This window comes from Oncorhynchus kisutch, linkage group LG2 (assembly GCF_002021735.2).
Source record: "Oncorhynchus kisutch isolate 150728-3 linkage group LG2, Okis_V2, whole genome shotgun sequence".
Taxonomy (NCBI): Eukaryota; Metazoa; Chordata; class Actinopteri; order Salmoniformes; family Salmonidae; genus Oncorhynchus; species Oncorhynchus kisutch.
In genome coordinates, this window is record NC_034175.2 from 56,824,607 (window position 1) to 56,843,397 (window position 18,791).

At 47.1% G+C, this 18,791-nt stretch overlaps 1 protein-coding gene across 3 annotated transcripts in view; it reads right to left on the reverse strand.

Annotated features, from left to right (window-relative positions):
* Positions 1-3,346, reverse strand: part of LOC109868803 (WD repeat and FYVE domain-containing protein 2) — a 37,828-nt gene extending 34,482 nt beyond the window's left edge. For 2 of the 3 annotated variants that reach the window (XM_020458542.2, XM_020458530.2), the window contains exon 1: positions 2,714-3,346. In XM_020458542.2, the coding sequence (XP_020314131.1) occupies positions 2,714-2,850 (137 nt within the window). In that variant the 5' untranslated portion in view covers positions 2,851-3,346. Of the gene's footprint in view, positions 1-1,147; positions 1,170-2,713 lie in introns of those variants that run through there. The other variant, XM_031798320.1, reaches the window with a different exon arrangement.
* Positions 3,347-18,791: the final 15,445 nt, after the last annotated feature.

Here is an 18,791-nt window from a genome sequence, read left to right on the forward strand (position 1 = left end):
GCCACCCTTGTGCTTCACAGTTGGGCTTCTTCCTTGCAGAGCGGTGGCTTCTTCCTTACAGAGCGGCCTTTCAGGTTATGTCGATATAGGACTCGTTTTACTGTTGATATAGATACTTTTGTATCTGTTTCCTCCAGCATCTTCACAAGGTCCTTTGCAGTTGTTCTGGGATTGATTTGCACTTTTCGCACCAAAATATGTTCCTCTCTAGGAGACAGAACGCGTCTCCTTCCTGAGCGGTATGACAGCTGCGTGGTCCCATGGTGTTTATACTTGCGTACTACTGTTTGTACAGATGAACGTGGTGGTACCTTCAGGCATTTGGAAATTTCTCCCAAAGATGATCCAGTTTTTTTCAGAGGTCTTGGCTGATTTCTTTTGATTTTCTCATGATGTCAAGCAAAGAGGCACTGAGTTTGAAAGTAGGCCTTGAAATGCATCCTAGGGGAAACCTCCAATTGACACAAATTATGTCAATTAGCCTATCAGAAGCTTCTAAAGCCATGACATAATTTTCTGGAATTTTCCAGGCTGTTTAAAGGCACAGTCAACTTGGTGCATGTAAACTTCTGACCTACTGGAATTGTAATAAAGTGAATTATAAGTGAAATAATCTGTCTGTAAACAGCTGTTGGAAAAATGACTTGTGTCATGCACAAAGTAGATGTCCTAACCGACGTGCCAAAACTATAGTTTGTTAACAAGAAATTTGCGGCGTGGTTGAAAAACTATTTTTTATATGACTCCAACCTAAGTGTATGTAAACTTCTGACTTCAACTGTATACCCACACACACAATAGTCTAAGTCTATGTGAGGGAGGGGTAAAAGGTGGGACAGATGTTAATAATCATTATGCTCAGAGCTTAAACGTATCAATCTACACATTGGTTGTTGTATGACATTACAGATGCTCATTCTACTTTGTTTGATATTCTCTCCATTGTTATTGATTACTGCATTGTTGGGTTTACAGATTGCAAGAAAGGCATGTTTTTTTGCCACTTAAGATATGCACCTACTGTAATGACACCTGATTGTATGAAATATTATACCTTAGCTGCTAAAACAAAAAATTGGGCCAACCAAGAATCAATTTTTTAGAAGTGGTTTGTTGTGCACACATTTATGAACATCTGCAATCTCACCTTTGCTAGAGTATCTCAGGAAGGTCCGCCACCACACACACTTTGTGTAACCTAAGGGAGGGGTAAATCTAGTGAGTCTTGCATAGAAGGTGTGGGAGGAGCTGCGAATGGAAATTTCCCCATTGAAAGTCTATGGCCTTTGAAATGCATTAAATTGTATGCATATATTGCTATGGTTTAAAAAGTAGAAATTGTATCAAAACTATTTTGGCAGATAATCTAGTCTGAAGTAGTCAGTAATGTTAGCTTGGTGTCTCTAGCTCAAAGGTTTTGAGCAGGGGTGGGCAGAAGAAAAATAATTTGAGTATGTTGACTCAAATTACATAAGAGTTGCTGTTATAAACACACTAAAACCCTAAAAGTATTACCTCTGGTTAGGTCAGTAGCATATGTGTGTGATTAATTGCAATAGGTCAAAATAAATAACTTGAATGTCAATGATTTATTGTGTACAACATAAAATGTGCATAAATTAACAGCTAATTTGCATATGAAATGCCAATTTGCGTATTAAATGCCAATGTGCATATTTAATTTCTTTATTTATCCTTTATTTTATTTAACCAGGCAAGTCAGTTAAGAACAAATTATTATGTACAATGACGGCCTACCCAAGCCAAACCCAGATGATGCTGGGCCAATTGTGCGCCACCCTAAGGGACTCTCAATCACGGCCGGATGTTCGAATCCAGGCTGTATCACCAGGCACTGTAGTGATGCCTCTTGCAATGAGATGCAGTGCCTTAGACCGCTGCGCCACTCGGGAGCCCAAATGCATACGTATATATTTAATCGCAAATCATTTTGAAATGCACATTGTATAACCCTGCATGTCATTTTGATAGGAAATTCGTATCCTAGAATGTTTGTTAGTTAATCTGAGCCCACCTGTGTCTTTTGGTGCTATTTTTGTTAAACACTTTCTCTAGCGACCTTTGACCCAGATTTCGGGTCAAATGTTTTGTTTATTCCATGTGTAACTCTGTGTTGCTGTATGTTTCGAACTGCTTTGCTTTATTCTCCGCCAGGTCGCAGTTGTAAATTAAAACTTGTTCTCAACTTGCCTACCTGGCTAAGTAAAGGTGAAATAAATGACATACATGAAGCAAAGTGTACTATGCTTCTGAGATTATGTTGTATCATTGGGTATGCTCAGTTCAAGCGATGTTTATTTTACACCCCCCCAACACAGAGGACAAACATAAGAACAAGGTAAGCGTTATATATATATATATATATATATATATAGTATTGACCTTTACCGAATCGATGTGGTCGGAACTGAATTACACAAAGCCTCGTCTCTGCTCAACTCCGTTTGTGGAGTGAATAAGAAATGTTATTCACCTTGAGTTTAGTCAGCTAACGTCGCATAAATAAACTCGAGCAATGACCGAGCGGTCGGTTCGGAGGGAAAACCCACTAAGCGATAGGGATCTTATAGCGTCAGTAGCGACAAGTTTGCATAGAAATTGTGCAAAATGTATGTAATATTGTAACGTTAGATAGTCACATATTTGAAAACATGGTCTCATAAAAGGGTATTGTAAAGCAGTACCATCCTACCTGTCATCAGACACGCTGATCACCCCGTCCTCCTTCGGAATTATAACCGCCGTGTTCACAACATCTTGGGAAGACTCGATTTTATTGAGCAGAACAGGCGTCCGAGTCTGCGGTTTGGGTTGTATTTCTGCCGCCATGCTGGAGGTATAGCTCCTTCGCCAGTTCTGGCTCTCCGTAACATAACACCCTAATCGAGCCGCATAGGTATTCTAGGTTGTAGTAGCTAGAAACTGTTTGAACACAGCGACCCGTGTGTTGCAACAGCCAAAGATGCTGCTTGTCAGCTGACAAGACATTCACCTACTACTACGCCCACCATAGACATGCGCGAAAAACTAGAACGCAAGGCTACCGGAAGTTGCAATATTGTTTTACTTGTTACTGTATATACAAATGGTTAAAACAAGCTAGAAATTAGCACATACTGATGAAATCACATCAGTTATGTGATATTCAGCATTCTTACTATGTAAACAGTTCTGCAATATTAATGGCGTATTTTTGTAGGTGCTAACATTTGCAATGGCTCATAGGTCAAAGCAATGACGTTTGAAAGCTTATGGGGAAATGCAAAGCCGGAGGTATTTAGCTCCTTCGTAACATAACAACCTAGCCGAGCCGCATAGGTATTCGAGGTTGTAGTAGCTAGCAAGCTAGAAACTGTTGAACACAGCGACCCGTGTGTTGTAACAGCCAAAGATGCTGCTAGTCAGCTGACAGGACATTGAACAACGACGCCCATGTTCGCGCCATAGATATCGAAAAAATAGAATGGAAAGGCTACCGGAAAATCAATATTAGAAAAGTTGTACTATGCAAATAGTACAAATTATTAAAATGATCACATACTGATGCAATCACATCAGTTATGTGATATTCCTCATCCCTGCTATGTAAACAGTTCTGCAAAAATGCTAAATAGAGAGTCATTTTATTGGCGTATTTTTGTAGGCACTAACGGGGGTAGGCTAACTCCGTCCGCAATGGTCAAAGCAATAACATGACATTTCAAAGCCTATGGGGAAATTAATGGGGGGTTTGTAGGGGTTTTGGATCAACGCCGAAAATAAGGTCAGTGTTAAACACAGGCTTAGGAGATCTTATACGTTTTGATCTATGAGATAATCTTCATCAGCTAACATCACTTTTTGTGAATTTTGAAACATTTATGTAATCAAAACAAGCACAAAGGATTCATAAAGGTCATGTTAACTAAATGCTATTGTCTCATATAGAACAACGTATAAGATCTCCAAAACCTGCAGTTAACCTCAAACCTAATTTCTGGTGATTATCCCAAAACTCCATTCTTTTCCCATTAATTTCACCTATAGGAATGTTCAACGAACCAGAGGTAGAAAATACTAACTCATTTCCGTTTTTTAGGACTACAAGCTGGCAAGCTCTATTGATTGGCTTGAATAAAACCTTTCTGTATAAATTAGGCTATAGCAGCTGCAGTATTATTATCCCATTGAAATCTTAAAAAATATGAAATTTGAAAATTATGCACAAACGAGAACATCACTTTCGTATGGTAATTGGGAAACCTTCAAAATAAAGTCTAGCATTTCATCACATTGCATTTTAAACAATGGCCACTTTTTTAAGACCAATAATGAAAGTTACAATGTTTTTACAAAGACATATGTTTTGTTTTTTAGGGGGACTGTGTGGCAATGTCACGTTCTGACCTTAGTTCCTTTGTTTTGTCTTTGTTTTAGTATGGTCAGGGGGTGATTTGGGGTGGGCCGCCTATGTTTTTTTTTCTATAATTTGGGATTTTTGTGTTTGGCCTGGTATGGTTCTCAATCAGAGGCAGCTGTCAATCGTTGTCCCTGATTGAGAACCATACTTAGGTAACCTGGTTTCACTTTTGAGTTGTGGGTGATTATTTTCCGTGTCAGTGTTTGTGCCACACGGAACTGTTTTGGTTTTGTTATTGCACGTTGTTGTTTATTGTTTTGTTCATTATTCTTATTAAACAATATGGACACTTACCACACTGCGCATTGGTCCTTCGATCCTTCCTACTACTCCTCCTCGTCAGAGGAAGACAAACGTTACAGGCAAGGCCTGCTGCGGCTTTTTACTCCGCCCCCTCCATTGCCCCAATGCAATACTGTATATGGAATACAAATTGGTCTGTAGAAAAAAACCTTACTACCTATCCCAGCAAAAATGTGGGTCTCTACTAACCAAATATGTTTTGTTTTTGAGAGGGACCGTGGACTGTGTCATACATATCCAGCAGTACTTCGTACTCTGCCCCCTCCATTTCCCCCAATGCAATACACATATGGAATAGGGTTGTAGAGAAAAAACGTTACTAACTAGAGCTAGGTTTCCATCCAATTGGTGACAGATTTTCATGCAAATATTCTAAAATGTACATAAAAAATAAAAAATACTAAGACCAAGGCGTGACAGAACCCCCCCGAGCTACCCCTCAGTCCCGAGCTACCCCTCAGTCCCGAGCTTCCCCTCAGTCCCGAGCTGCCCCTCAGTCCAGTGAGGTCCTTGGTGAGGGTTGTTGGGCCAGGGTTGGGACTGAGGTGGAAGCTCGGGACTGAGGGGTAGCTCGGGACTGAGGGGAAGCTCGGCACTGAGGGGAAGCTCAGCACTGAGGGGAAGCCCAGCACTGAGGGGAAGCTCGGCACTGAGGGGAAGCTCAGCACTGAGGGGAAGCCCAGCACTGAGGGGAAGCCCAGGACTGAGAGGAAGCCCAGTACTGAGAGGAAGCTCAGGCAGGTAGTAGGCTCTGGCAGATCCTGGCTGGCTGGCGGATCCTGAAGAGTCTGGTTGACTGGCGGATCTGGAAGAGTCTGGTTGACTGGCGGATCTGGAAGAGTCTGGTGACTGGCGGATCTGGAAGAGTCTGGTTGACTGGCGGATCTGGAAGAGTCTGGCTGACTGGCAGATCTGGAAGAGTCTGGCTGACTGGCGGCTCTGGCTGCTCCATGTAGACTGGCGGCTTCTTGCAGACTGGCAGCTCCTTGCAGACTGGCAGCTCCTTGCAGACTGGCAGCTCTGGCTGCTCCATGCAGACTGACAGCTCTGGCTGCTCCATGCAGACTGACAGCTCTGGCTGCTCCATGCAGACTGACAGCTCAGGCTGCTCCATGTAGACTGACAGCTCTGGCTGCTCCATGCAGACTGACAGCTCTGGCTGCTCCATGCAGACTGACAAAGGCTCTGGCAGCGCTAAACAGGCGGGAGACTCCGACAGCGCTAAACAGGCGGGAGACTCCGACAGCACTGGAGAGGAGAAAGGCTCTGGCAGCGCTGAACAGGCGAGGCGCACTGAAGGCCTGGTGCGTGGTGCTGGCACTGGTGGTACTGGGCCGAGGACACGCACAGGAAGCCTGGTGCGGGGAGCTGCCACCGGAGGACTGGTGTGTGAAGGTGGCACAGGATGGACCGGACCGTGAAGGCGTACTGGAGAGCCTGAGAGCAGCACTGGCACAGGACGTGCAAGGCTAGGGATGTGCACAGGAGGCCTGGTGCGTGAGGCTGGCACAATCTCCACCAGCCGACTAACACGCACCTCAGGACGAGTATGGAGCGCTGACCCAGGTCTTATAGAATTTCCACGTGGACGGGGATATTGGAAATGGAATCAACATTTACTGGAGGACAATTTATTTGTTAACTAAGACATAGTCATTTATAACTGAATTCTTCCAGTATTATATAGGTTCAGCAAATCCCCTTATTGTTTGGGATACTTTTAAGTGTACCTTCAGAGGTCATTCAATTCAATATTCATCAATAATAAAAATGCAGTTTCTGGCTAAAGAGACAAGACTAACAAGGGAAATACATGAACTAATAGTACAGGTATATAGCTGTCATGTTCTGACCACCGTATGTGTTTTCCTTGTTTTAGTGTTGGTCAGGACGTGAGCTGGGTGGGCATTCTATGTTGTGTGTCTGGTTTGTCTATTTCTATGTTTGGCCTGATATGGTTCTCAATCAGAGGCAGGTGTTAGTCATTGTCTCTGATTGGGAACCATATTTAGGTAGCCTGTTTTGTGTTGGGTTTTGTGGGTGATTGTCCTTAGTGTCCTTGTTCCTGTCTCTGTGTTAGTTTACACTTGTATAGGCTGTTTCGGTTTTCGTTACGTTCATTACGTTCTTTGTTTTGTAGTGTTTATAATTGATTCGTGTTTTACGTTTGTTTATTAAACATGGATCGCAATCTACACGCTGCATTTTGGTCCGACTCTCCTTCACACCTAGAAAACCGTTACAGAATCACCCACCAACCAAGGACCAAGCGGCGTGGTAAACAGAGGCAGCAGCAACAGCAGCAGCAGGAGAAGCGACAGGTACAGCAGGCGCAACAGCAGCAGCAGCAAAGGCAGCAGCAGGAGAAGCAACAGAGGCAGCAGCAGCAGCAGCAGCAGCAGCAGTGGGAGAGGCTGCACTATTTGGATAAATGGACTTGGGAGGAGATCCTTGACGGGAAAGGACCCTGGGCAGAGCCAGGGGAATATTGCCGCCCCAAAGCCGAGCTGGAGGCAGCAAAAGCAGAGAGGCGGCATTATGAGGAGCTAGCACGGCAGAGTGGTTGGAAGCCCGAGAGGCACCCCAAAAAATTTCTTGGGGGGGGGGCACAGGGAGAGTGTGGCAGAGTCAGGAGTAAGACCTGAGCCAACTCCCCCTGTTTACCGTAAGGAGCCATGGATGGAATTGGTGCTGTCGGCGAAGCTGAGTGCTGAGTCTGAGAGTGTTGAGGATGTATTGGACAGAGTAGAGAGAAAGCTGTTGGTTTGGCATAGTATGCACGGCATTCGCCCTGAGGAGCGTGTTAGCTGTCCGATGTCACCCGTGTCAGTTCCTCGTACTCAGCCTGAAACGTGTGTTGGAGTTCCGGGGGATTTGATGCCGGCTATACACACCAGGTCTCCAGTACACCTTCACAACCCGGTGTGTCCTGTTCCTTGCACTCACCCGGAGGTGTGTGGCCCGGTACCACTAGTGCCAGCTCCCCGCACCAGGCTTCCTGTGCGTGTCCTCGGCCCAGTGCCAGCACCACGCATCAGGCCTACAGTGCGTCCCGCCTGTCCAGCGCTGCCGGAGCCTTCCTCCTCTCCAGCGCAGCCGGAGTCTCCCGCCTGTTCAGCGCTGCCAGAGCCTTCCTCTCCAGTGTTGCCGGAGCTTCCCGTCTGCCCTGCACCGTCAGTGGCGTCAGTCTGCCCAGCGCCATCAGAGTCGCCAGTCTGCCCAGCGCCGCCAGTCTGCCCAGCGCCGCCAGTGCCGCCAGTCTGCCCAGCGCCGCCAGTGCCACCAGTCTGCCCAGCGCAGCCAGTCTGCCCAGCACCGCAAATGCCGCCAGTCTGCCCAGCGCTGCCAGAACTGCCAGCCTATATGGAGCAGCCAGAGCTGCCAGCCTGCATGGAGCAGCCAGAGCTGCCAGCCTGCATGGAGTAGCCAGAGCTGCCAGTCTGCAAGGAGCTGCCAGTCTGCAAGGAGCTGCCAGTCTGTAAGGAGCTGCCAGTCTGCAAGGAGCTGCCAGTCTGCACGGAGCCGCCAGAGCTGCCAGGCTGTAAGAAGCCGCCAGAGCTGTCAGCCTATATGGAGCAGCCAGAGCCGCCAGTCAGCGTGGAGCAGCCAGAGCCGCCAGTCAGCGTGGAGCAGCCAGATCCGCCAGTCAGCCAGACTCTTCCAGATCCGCCAGTCAACCAGACTCTTCCAGATCCGCCAGTCAACCATACTCTTCCAGATCCGCCAGTCAGCCAGACTCTTCCAGATCCGCCAGTCAGCCAGACTCTTCCAGATCCGCCAGTCAGCCAGACTCTTCCAGATCCGCCAGTCAGCCAGACTCTTCCAGATCCGCCAGTCAGCCAGACTCTTCCAGTGCCGCCAGTCTGCCCAGCGCCGCCAGTTCCGCCAGTCTGCCCAGCGCCGCCAGTGCCGTCAGTCTGCCCAGCGCCGCCAGTGCCGTCAGTCTGCCCAGCGCCGCCAGTGCCGTCAGTCCGCCCAGTGCCGCCAGTCTGCCCAGTGCCGCCAGTCTGCCCAGTGCCGCCAGTGCCGCCAGTCAGCCAGGATCCGCCAGTCAGCCAGGATCCGCCAGTCTGCCAGGATCTACCAGTCTGCCAGGATCCGCCAGTCAGCCAGGATCTGCCAGAACTGCCAGTCTGCCAGGATCCACCAGTCTGCCAGGATCCACCAGTCTGCCAGGATTCACCATTCAGCCAGGATCTGCCAGTCAGCCAGGATCTGCCGGAACCACCAGCCATCCAGGATCTGCTAGATCCATCAACCTGCCGGGGGTTCCTCTCAGTCCTGAGCTTCCTCTCAGTCCTGAGCTTCCCCTCAGTCCTGAGCTTCCCCTCAGTCCTGAGCTTCCCCTCAGTCCTGAGCTTCCCCTCAGTCCTGAGCTACCCCTCAGTCCTGAGCTACCCCTCAGTCCTGAGCTTCCCCTCAGTCCGGAGCTACCCCTCAGTCCTGAGCTACCTCAGTCCGGAGCTACCCCTCAGTCCTGAGCTACCTCAGTCCGGAGCTGCCCCTCAGTCCAGTGGGGTCCGTTGTTAGGTTTCCTAGGCCAAGGTTAGTGGCGAGGGTCGCCACTCAAGGGACGCTAAGGAGGTGGACTAAGACAATTATGGAGTGGGGTCCACATCCAGCGCCAGAGCCGCCACCGCGGACAGATGCCCACCCAGACCCTCCCCTATAGGTTTAGGTTGTGCGTTCGGAGTCCGCACCTTGGGGGGGGGGGGGGTACTGTCACGTTCTGACCATCGTTCGTATGTGTTTTCCTTGTTTTAGTGTTGGTCAGGACGTGAGCTGGGTGGGCATTCTATGTTGTGTGTCTGGTTTGTCTATTTCTATGTTTGGCCTGATATGGTTCTCAATCAGAGGCAGGTGTTAGTCATTGTCTCTGATTGGGAACCATATTTAGGTAGCCTGTTTTGTGTTGGGTTTTGTGGGTGATTGTCCTTAGTGTCCTTGTTCCTGTCTCTGTGTTAGTTTACACAAGTATAGGCTGTTTCGGTTTTCGTTATGTTCATTACGTTCTTTGTTTTGTAATGTTTATAATTGATTAGTGTTTTACGTTTGTTTATTAAACATGGATCGCAATCTACACGCTACATTTTGGTCCGACTCTCCTTCACACCTAGAAAACTGTTACAATAGCAATAAAAACGATACTACAGAGATACAAAATAAGTTAAAGGAAAAACAAAAAGAACTGGAGGAACTTATTCAAGAACGATCTAATGTAATCTATTATATAAATAAAGCAAACTGGATGGAATATGGACAAAAATGCACCAAATTCTTCCTGAATCACCAACACAGGAACGCTAACAAAAATAATTTGCAGAAACTCATTACTGAAAAGGGAGTCATCTATGATTCTCCAAATTATATTTTAAAAGAGGAAGCTAAATATTTTAAGCAGATGTTCTCTTTTCCTTCTCATCCTCAACCACTGAATTATGATTATTGTAAGGAATTCTTTCCAAATAATAATTTAAAAAAATGAAAATTAACAAGTTTACACAAAGATCAGTGTGAAGGCCAAATTACAGAGGAATTACTTTTTGAGGCTATTAAACCATTTCAATCTGGAAAAACCCCAGGGCTTGATGGATGCTGGGAGATGTATATCAAGTCTTTTTTGATAAACTCAAAGTTCCATTGCTAGCTTGTTTTAACTACTCCTGTAGAAATGGTAGTCTGTTAGGTACTCAGCAGTAAGGTCTGATTTCACTATAATTAAAACAAAACCCAGATGGCAAATATAAAGACCCAGTATATATAAAATTCTGGAGGCCTCTTACACTTCAATGTTGTGATGAAAAAATACTAGTGAAATGCATAGCACTCAGAATTAAAAAGGTTTTACCATGTATTGTTCATCCTGATCAGACAGGTTTTTACATGGACAATGCATTGGCGATAATATACAACTACTAGAAATAATAGAACATCATGAAACATCTAAGAAGCCAGGCCTGGTATTTATAGCGGATTTTGAAAAGGCCTTTGATAAAGACTGGATTTTATTTATAAATGCCTGGATTTTTTTCAATTTTGGTGATTCTCTTATAAAATGGGTAAAAGTAATGTATAACAACCCCAGGTGTAAAATAGTAAATTGTGGCTACTTCTCAAGAGAGTTTTGAATTGTCAAGAGGAGTTAAACAAGGGTGTCTGCTGTCACCATTTCTATTCGTTATGGCCATTGAAATGCTAGCTATTACAATCAGATCAAATAACAACATTAGAGGATTAGAAATCCAAGGCTTAAAAACAAAGGTGTCCATGTATGCCATTGACTCAAGTTTTATATTAAGTCTACAAGCTAGATCCCTGCAATGTCTCATTGAAGATCTAGATTACTTTTCTGGACTCTCTGGACATAAAACCTTAATTATAATAAGTGTACAATATTATGTATTGGATCTTTAAAAAATACAACTTTTTACATTACCTTGCAGTTTACCTATAAAATGGGCTGACGGTGAAGTAGACATACTTGGTATTCATATCACAAAATATATTAATGAGCTCTCCACAATGAATTTCAATAGAAAACGTGTAAAATGTTTACAAGATCCTGCAACCGTGGAGAGGTAAATACCTGTCTATTTTTGGAAAAATGTTCCCTGATTAACTCCTTAGTCATATCTCAGTTTACTCACTTACTTATGGCGCTGCCTACTCCTGATGATTAGTTTTTCAAATCATATGAGCAAAAATTATTTTGCTTTATTTGCGATGCTAAACCAGACAAAATAAAGCGTGCCTATCTACTGTATATAATGAATATGAATTGGGTGGGTTGAGATGATTAAATATAAAAGCACTAAACCTCTCTCTAAAAGCTTCACTTATTCAAAAGTTTTACTTGTTGTCACGATCGTTGGAAGCATACTCGGACCAGCGTGATCTGGGTTCCACATCTTTTTATTTAAAGTAAGTGAACCACACAATAAAGACTAAACGAAATGACAATGGAGTGCTAACATGCAACTACACATAAACAATATCCCACAAAACACAGGTGGGAAAAAAAGCTACCTAAATATGATCCCCAATTAGAGACAACGATTACCAGCTGCCTCTAATTGGGAATCATAAATCACCAACATAGAAAAACAAAACTAGAACCCCACATAGAAATAATAAAATAGACTAACCCCCAGTCACGCCCTGACCTACTCTACCATAGAAAATAAGGGCTCTCTATGGTCAGGACATGACACTTGTACCCTAAATGGTTCTCAAGTAGATTACTAAGAAAAGCTCATCCATTGTTTAAAAATGTCCTTTTTGCCTTTGTGCAGATTGCCATGTCTAATTTTCGATTTATTGAAAATTATACTTTTTCAAAGTATCTCTCTTTTTCAAACAAGCATTACAGAGCTGGCTACAATTTCAATTTCATCGACCTGAAAAGATAGAACAAATATTACAACAAATATTCTGGCTAAACTCAAATGTGCTGGTTGATGAAATACCTGTATTTATGAGAAAGATGTTTGAGAAGGGTAGTTTGTTTCTAGTAACACGATGATTGATCCTTGATTGCCGTTTAACAAATACCAATATTCTTGTTTTTAGGCCTATATCCATAAAAATGTCATTATGTAGACTAGCCTAACCGCCCTGTATCTGCGAGTTGCTGGCTAGAGCGCACGTGCCAGGACCAGAGTAGGCACATTTGCTATTTGACACAATGACACAGTTTTTGTGACAGAACTATCATTAGAGTTGAAAAGGTGATGGAAACACATTGAACTTTAGATTTTTGTTCGGTAGGCTACATGAAAACTTAAGCGCAAAAGTAGGTTACATTTTGTGGTGTAAAAATACAGATTTTTTGAATATTCACATGAAAATCTGCAGCCAATTGGATGGAAACCTAGCTAGTGATGTGTTTCCATCAAATTGACTTGTTGCGGATAAAATTGCCTGTGCGTAATTCCGTAGTGCATATCAAATCAAATGTTATTTGTCACATGCGCCGAATACAACAGGTGTAGGTAGACCTTACAGTGAAATGCTTTACAAGCCCTTAACCAACAATGCTTTACGAAGTTTTAAGAAAAAAGTGTTAAGTAAAAAATTTAAAATAATTTAACAGCAGCAGTAAAATAAAAATAGCGAGGCTATATCCAGGGGTACTGGTACAGAGTCAATGTGCGGGGGCACCAGTTAGTCAAGGTAATTGATGTAATATTCACATGTAGGTAGAGTTAAAGAGACTATGCATAGATAATAAACAGAGAGAAGCAGGAGTGTAAAAGAGGGGTCTGGGTAGCCCTTTGATTTGCTGTTCAGGAGTCTTATGGTTTGGAGGTAGAAGCTGTTAAGAAGCCTTTTGGACTTGGACTTGGCGCTCCGGTAGCAGAGAGAACAGTCCATGACTAGGGTGGCTGGAGTCTTTGAAAATTTTTAGGGCCTTCCTCTGACACCGCCTGGTATAGAGGTCCTGGATGGCAGGAAGCTTGGCCCCAGTGATGTACTGGGCCGTACGCGCTACCCTCTGTAGTGCCTTGCAGTCGGAGGCCGAGCAGTTGCCATACCAGGCAGTAATGCAACCAGTGATGCTCTCGATGGTGCAACAGTAGAACCTTTTGAGGGTCTTAGGACCCATGCCAAATCTTTTCAGTCTCCTGCGGGTGAATAGGCTTTGTCGTGCCCTCTTCATGACTGTCTTAGTGTGTTTCGAGCATGATAGTTTGTTGGTGATGTGGACCCCAAGGAACTTGAAGCTCTCAACCTGCTCCACTGCAGCCCCGTCGATGAGAATGGGGCTGTGATCGGGCCTCCTTTTCCTGTAGTCCACAATCATCTCCTTTGTCTTGATCACGTTGAGGGAGAGGTTGTTGTCCTGGCACCACACGGCCAGGTCTCTGACCCCCTCCCTATAGGCTGTCTCATCGTTGTTGGTGATCAGGCCTACCACTGTGTCATCTGCAAACTTGATGATGATGTTGGAGTTGTGCCTGGCCATGCAGTTATGAGTGAACAGGGAGTACAGGAGGGGACCGAGCACACACCCCCGAGGGGCCCCGTAATGAGGATCAGCGTGGCAGATGTGTTGTTACCTACTCTTACCACCTGGAGGCGGCCCGTCAGGAAGTCCAGGATACAGTTGCAGAGGGAGGTGTTTAGTCCCAGGATCCTTAGCTTAGTGATGAGCTTTGAGGGCACTATGGTGTTAAACGCTGAGCTGTAGTCAATGAATAGCATTCTCACATAGGTGTTCCTTTTGTCCAGTTGGAAAATGGCAGTGTTGAGTGGAATAGAGATTGCATCATCTGTGGATCTGTTGGGGCGGTGTGCAAATTTGAGTGGGTCTAGGGTTTCTGGGATAATGGTGTTGATGTGAGCCATGATCAGCCTTTCAAAACACTTCATGGCTACAGACATGAGTGCTCCGGGTCGGTAGTCATTCAGGCAGGTTACCTTAGTCTTGGGCACAGGGACTATGGTGGTGTGCTTGAAACATGTTGGTATTACAGACTCAGTTAAGGACAGGTTGAAAATGTCAGTGAAGACACTTGCCAGTTGGTCAGCGCATGGTGTGGTTACATTTCCAAGTAGCCTACCGAATAAAAAATACTAGGTAATTGGGTTTCCATCTCATTTTCAACTCCACTGGTTTGTCTCAAAAAATGTTGCCTTATACAGGCTAGTAAATGCGCCCATCCGGGATTGGCGCTGCACTAGCCAACAGCTCGCAGATAGACTACACTGCATATAAAGCCAATAGTATACATGATAAGATTATTATGGACAAAAGAGAGAGATTATTCAAGCATCGACATCATGTCACCAGAATAAGACCCTCAATATTTCTTGGAAAGGAGCATCAAGCTAAACAGCGTGCAATTTTCACCACCGTGAAGTTCATCATAACATATTTCATATGTGTCACGCCTTGGTCTTAGTATTTTGTGTTTTCTTTCATTATTTGTTCAGGCCAGGGTGTGACATGGGCTTATTGTGTTGTCGTATTGGGGGTTTTGTAGGCATTGGGATTGTGGCTGATTAGGGGTGTGTCTAACATAGGCTTGGCTGCCTGAGGCGGTTCTCAATCAGAGTCAGGTGATTCTCGTGGTCTCTGATTGGGAACCATATTTAGGTAGCCGGGGTTTCACTGTGTATTTTGTGGGTGATTGTTCCTGTCTTTGTGTTAGTTAGCACCAGACAGGCTGTATAGGTTTTCACGTTTCGTTTGTTGTTTTGTAATTTAAGTTATTTCATGTATCGTACATATTCTTCATTAAAGAACATGAGTAACCACCACGCCGCATTTTGGTCCGCTCCTCTTTCAACAGACGAACGCCGTTACAGAATCACCCACCACACCCGGACCGAGTGGCGTGGTAACAGGCAACAGCGACATGAGGAGCAGCGATCAAAGGACTTCTGGACTTGGGAGGAGATATTGGACGGTAAAGGACCCTGGGCACAGCCGGGAGAATATCGCCGCCCCAAAGAAGAACTAGAGGCGGTGAGAGCTGAGAGGCGCTGGTATGAGGAGAAGCAACAGCGGCAGCAGGATCAATATCGGGACTACACTACTTGGGAGGATATAGACAGGTGGGCGGTCGACCCAGAGAGAGTGCCGGAGCCCGCCTGGGATTCGCTGGAGCAGTGCGAAGAGGGCTATAGGAGAATGGAGTCGAAGAGAAAGACACGGCGGCGCAGAAAGAAACCCGAAAGTCAGCCCCAGAAATTTATTGGGGGGGGGGCTCAGGGAGAGAGTGGCAGAGTCAGGAGTCAGACCTGAGCCAACTCTCCCTGTTTATCGTGAGGAGCCAAGGAGGAGACCAGAACCAGAGCCGGTGTTGGAGGTGAGCGAAGCAGAGACTGTGAAGGAGTTAATGGGGAAAGTGGAGGAGAGAGTTATGAGGGAGTTGCTAGTTTGGTGCTTTAGATGTGATATTCGTCCGACGGAGCGTGTCGGGGATTTGATGGCACCTGGGTCAGCGCTCCATACTCGTCCTGAGGTGCGTGTTAGTCGGCTGGTGAAGAGTGTGCCAGCCTCACCCACTAGGCCTCCTGTGTACCTACCTAGCCTTGCACGTCCTGTGCCAGCCCTGCTCTCAGGCTCTCCAGTACACCTTCACGGTCAGGTCCATCCTGTGCCACCTTCACACACCAGCCCTCCGGTGGCAGCTCCCCGCACCAGGCTTCCTGTGCGTGTCCTCGATCCAGTACCACCAGTTCCAGCACCACGCACCAGGCCTTCAGTGCGCCTCGCCTGTTCAACACAGCCAGAGCCATCCTTCTCTCTAGCGCTGTCAGAGCCTCCCGCCTGTTCAGCGCAGCCAGCGTTTTCCTCCTCTCCTACGCTGTCGGAGTCTCCCGCCTGTTCAGCGCAGCCAGCGCTTTCCTCCTCTCCTGCGCTGCTGGAGTCTCCCGCCTGTTTAGCGCAGCCAGAGCCTTTCTCCTCTCCTGCGCTGCCGGAGCCTCCCGCCTGTTTAGCGCAGCCAGAGCCTTCCTCCTCTACAGCGCTGCCGGAGTCTCCCGCCTGTTTAGCGCAGCCAGAGCCTTTCTCCTCTCCTGCGCTGCCGGAGCCTCCCGCCTGTTTAGCGCAGCCAGAGCCTTCCTCCTCTACAGCGCTGCCGGAGCCTCCCGCCTGTTTAGCGCAGCCAGAGCCTTCCTCCTCTACAGCGCTGCCGGAGCCTCCCGCCTGTTCAGCGCAGCCAGAGCCTGTCTCCTCTCCTGCGCTGCCGGAGCCTCCTGCCTGTTCAGTGCAGCCAGAGCTGTCAGCCTGCATGGAGCAGCCAGAGCCGTCAGCCTGCATGGAGCAGCCAGAGCCGTCAGCCTGCATGGAGCAGCCAGAGCCGTCAGCCTGCATGGAGCAGCCAGAGCCGTCAGCCTGCATGGAGCAGCCAGAGCCGTCAGCCTGCATGGAGCAGCCAGAGCCGTCAGCCTGCATGGAGCAGCCAGAGCCGTCAACCTGCATGGACCAGCCAGAGCCGTCAGCCTGCATGGAGCAGCCAGAGCCGTCAGCCTGCATGGAGCAGCCAGAGCCGTCAGCCTGCATGGAGCAGCCAGAGCCGTCAGCCTGCATGGAGCAGCCAGAGCCGTCAGCCTGCATGGAGCAGCCAGAGCCGTCAGGCTGCATGGAGCAGCCAGAGCAGTCAGCCTGCATGGAGCAGCCAGAGCAGTCAGCCTGCATGGAGCAGCCAGAGCCGTCAGCCTGCATGGAGCAGCCAGAGCTGTCAGCCTGCATGGAACAGCCTGAGCTGTCAGTCTGCATGGAGCAGCCTGCGATGTCAGTCTGCATGGAGCAGCCTGAGCTGTCAATCTGCATAGAGCTGTCAGTCTGCATGGAGCAGCCTGAGCTGTCAGTCTGCATGGAGCAGCCTGAGCTGTCAGTTTGCATGGAGCAGCCAGAGCTGTCAGTCTGCATAGAGCTGCCAGTCTGCATGGAGCAGCCAGAGCTGCCAGTTTGCATGGAGCAGCCAGATCTGCCAGTCAACCAGATTCTTCCAGATCTGCCAGTCAACCAGATTCTTCCAGATCTGCCAGTCAGCCATGATCTTGCAGATCTGCCAGTCAACCAGATTCTTCCAGATCTGCCAGTCAACCAGACTCTTCCAGATCCGCCAGCCAGGCAGGATCTGCCGGAGCCAACTACCTGCCTGAGCTTCATCTCAGTACTGGGCTTCCTCTCAGTACTGGGCTTCCTCTCAGTACTGGGCTTCCCCTCAGTCCCGGGCTTCCCCTCAGTCCCGGGCTTCCCCTCAGTCCCGGGATGCCCCTCAGTCCCGGGCTGCCCCTCAGTCCCGAGCTGCCCCTCAGTCCCGAGCTGCCCCTCAGTCCCGAGCTGCCCCTCAGTCCCGAGCTTCCCCTCAGTCCCGAGCTGCCTCAGTCCCGAGCTGCCCCTCAGCCACGAGCTGCCCCTCAGTCCAGTGGGGTTCTGGGTGAGGACTATTAGGCCATGGTCGGCGGCGAGGGTGGATTATCCCAGGACGCGAAGGGGAGGAACTATGACATTAATGGAGTGGGGTCCACGTCCCGAGCCGGAGCCGCCACCATGGACAGACGCCCACCCGGACCCTCCCTATGGTTTTGAGGTGCGTCCGGGAGTCCGCACCTTGGGGGGGGGGGGGGGGGGGGCCAGGGTGTGACATGGGCTTATTGTGTTGTCGTATTGTTTTTTTTGTAGGAATTGGGATTGTGGCTGATTAGGGGTGTGTCTAGGATAGGCTTGGCTGCCTGAGGCGGTTCTCAATCAGAGTCAGGTGATTCTCGTGGTCTTTGATTGGGAATCATATTTAGGTAGCCGGGGTTTCACTGTGTATTTTGTGGGTGATTGTTCCTGTCTTTGTGTTAGTTAGCACCAGACAGGCTGTATAGGTTTTCACGTTTCGTTTGTTGTTTTGTAATTTAAGTTATTTCATGTATCCTTCATTAAAGAACATGAGTAACCACCACGCCGCATTTTGGTCCGCTCCTCTTTCAACAGACGAACGCCGTTACAATATGTAGCCTAATAAACTCCATGCTTGACAGAGTCAAGTGGGAGGACCACACAACATATTATATCAACATTTGTTCTTGTATAATTTATTTTATCTACACAAAAAGAACCCACCTTATCTAGCGTATTTTATTTTGTCAACATTTGGAAATTTTACTGGCAAATGTGCTGTTTCCACCAGGCCTCTTTTAGGCCTACTTTACTCACATATAATGTAGGATGGAAACCTGGTTTAGTCTCAGCTAAACTGGCGTGGTAATTATTAATTGAGGTCTCTACTAACCAAATATGTTTTGTTTTTGAGTGACATTTTTGAGGGACACGGTCTGCTGCATGGCTTTTTACTCTGCCCAATGCCCCAATGCAATACACTGTATATAGGCTACTGTATAGAACAGGCCTACATATTGGGTTGTAGAGAAAAAAACGTACAACCTGTCTCAGCTAAAGTGTCTTTAGCTGGCCCCTGTGCCCTATGCCTCTGTCATAGAAATAGATAGAATATATTGGTCGAATTAATAATAGAATGTATGATTTCTTTGATTATTCTTTGTTGATTTTTAAAGAAGAGCCTTCATCTCTGAGTTGCCATGGAGATTCCTCTAGGAATTT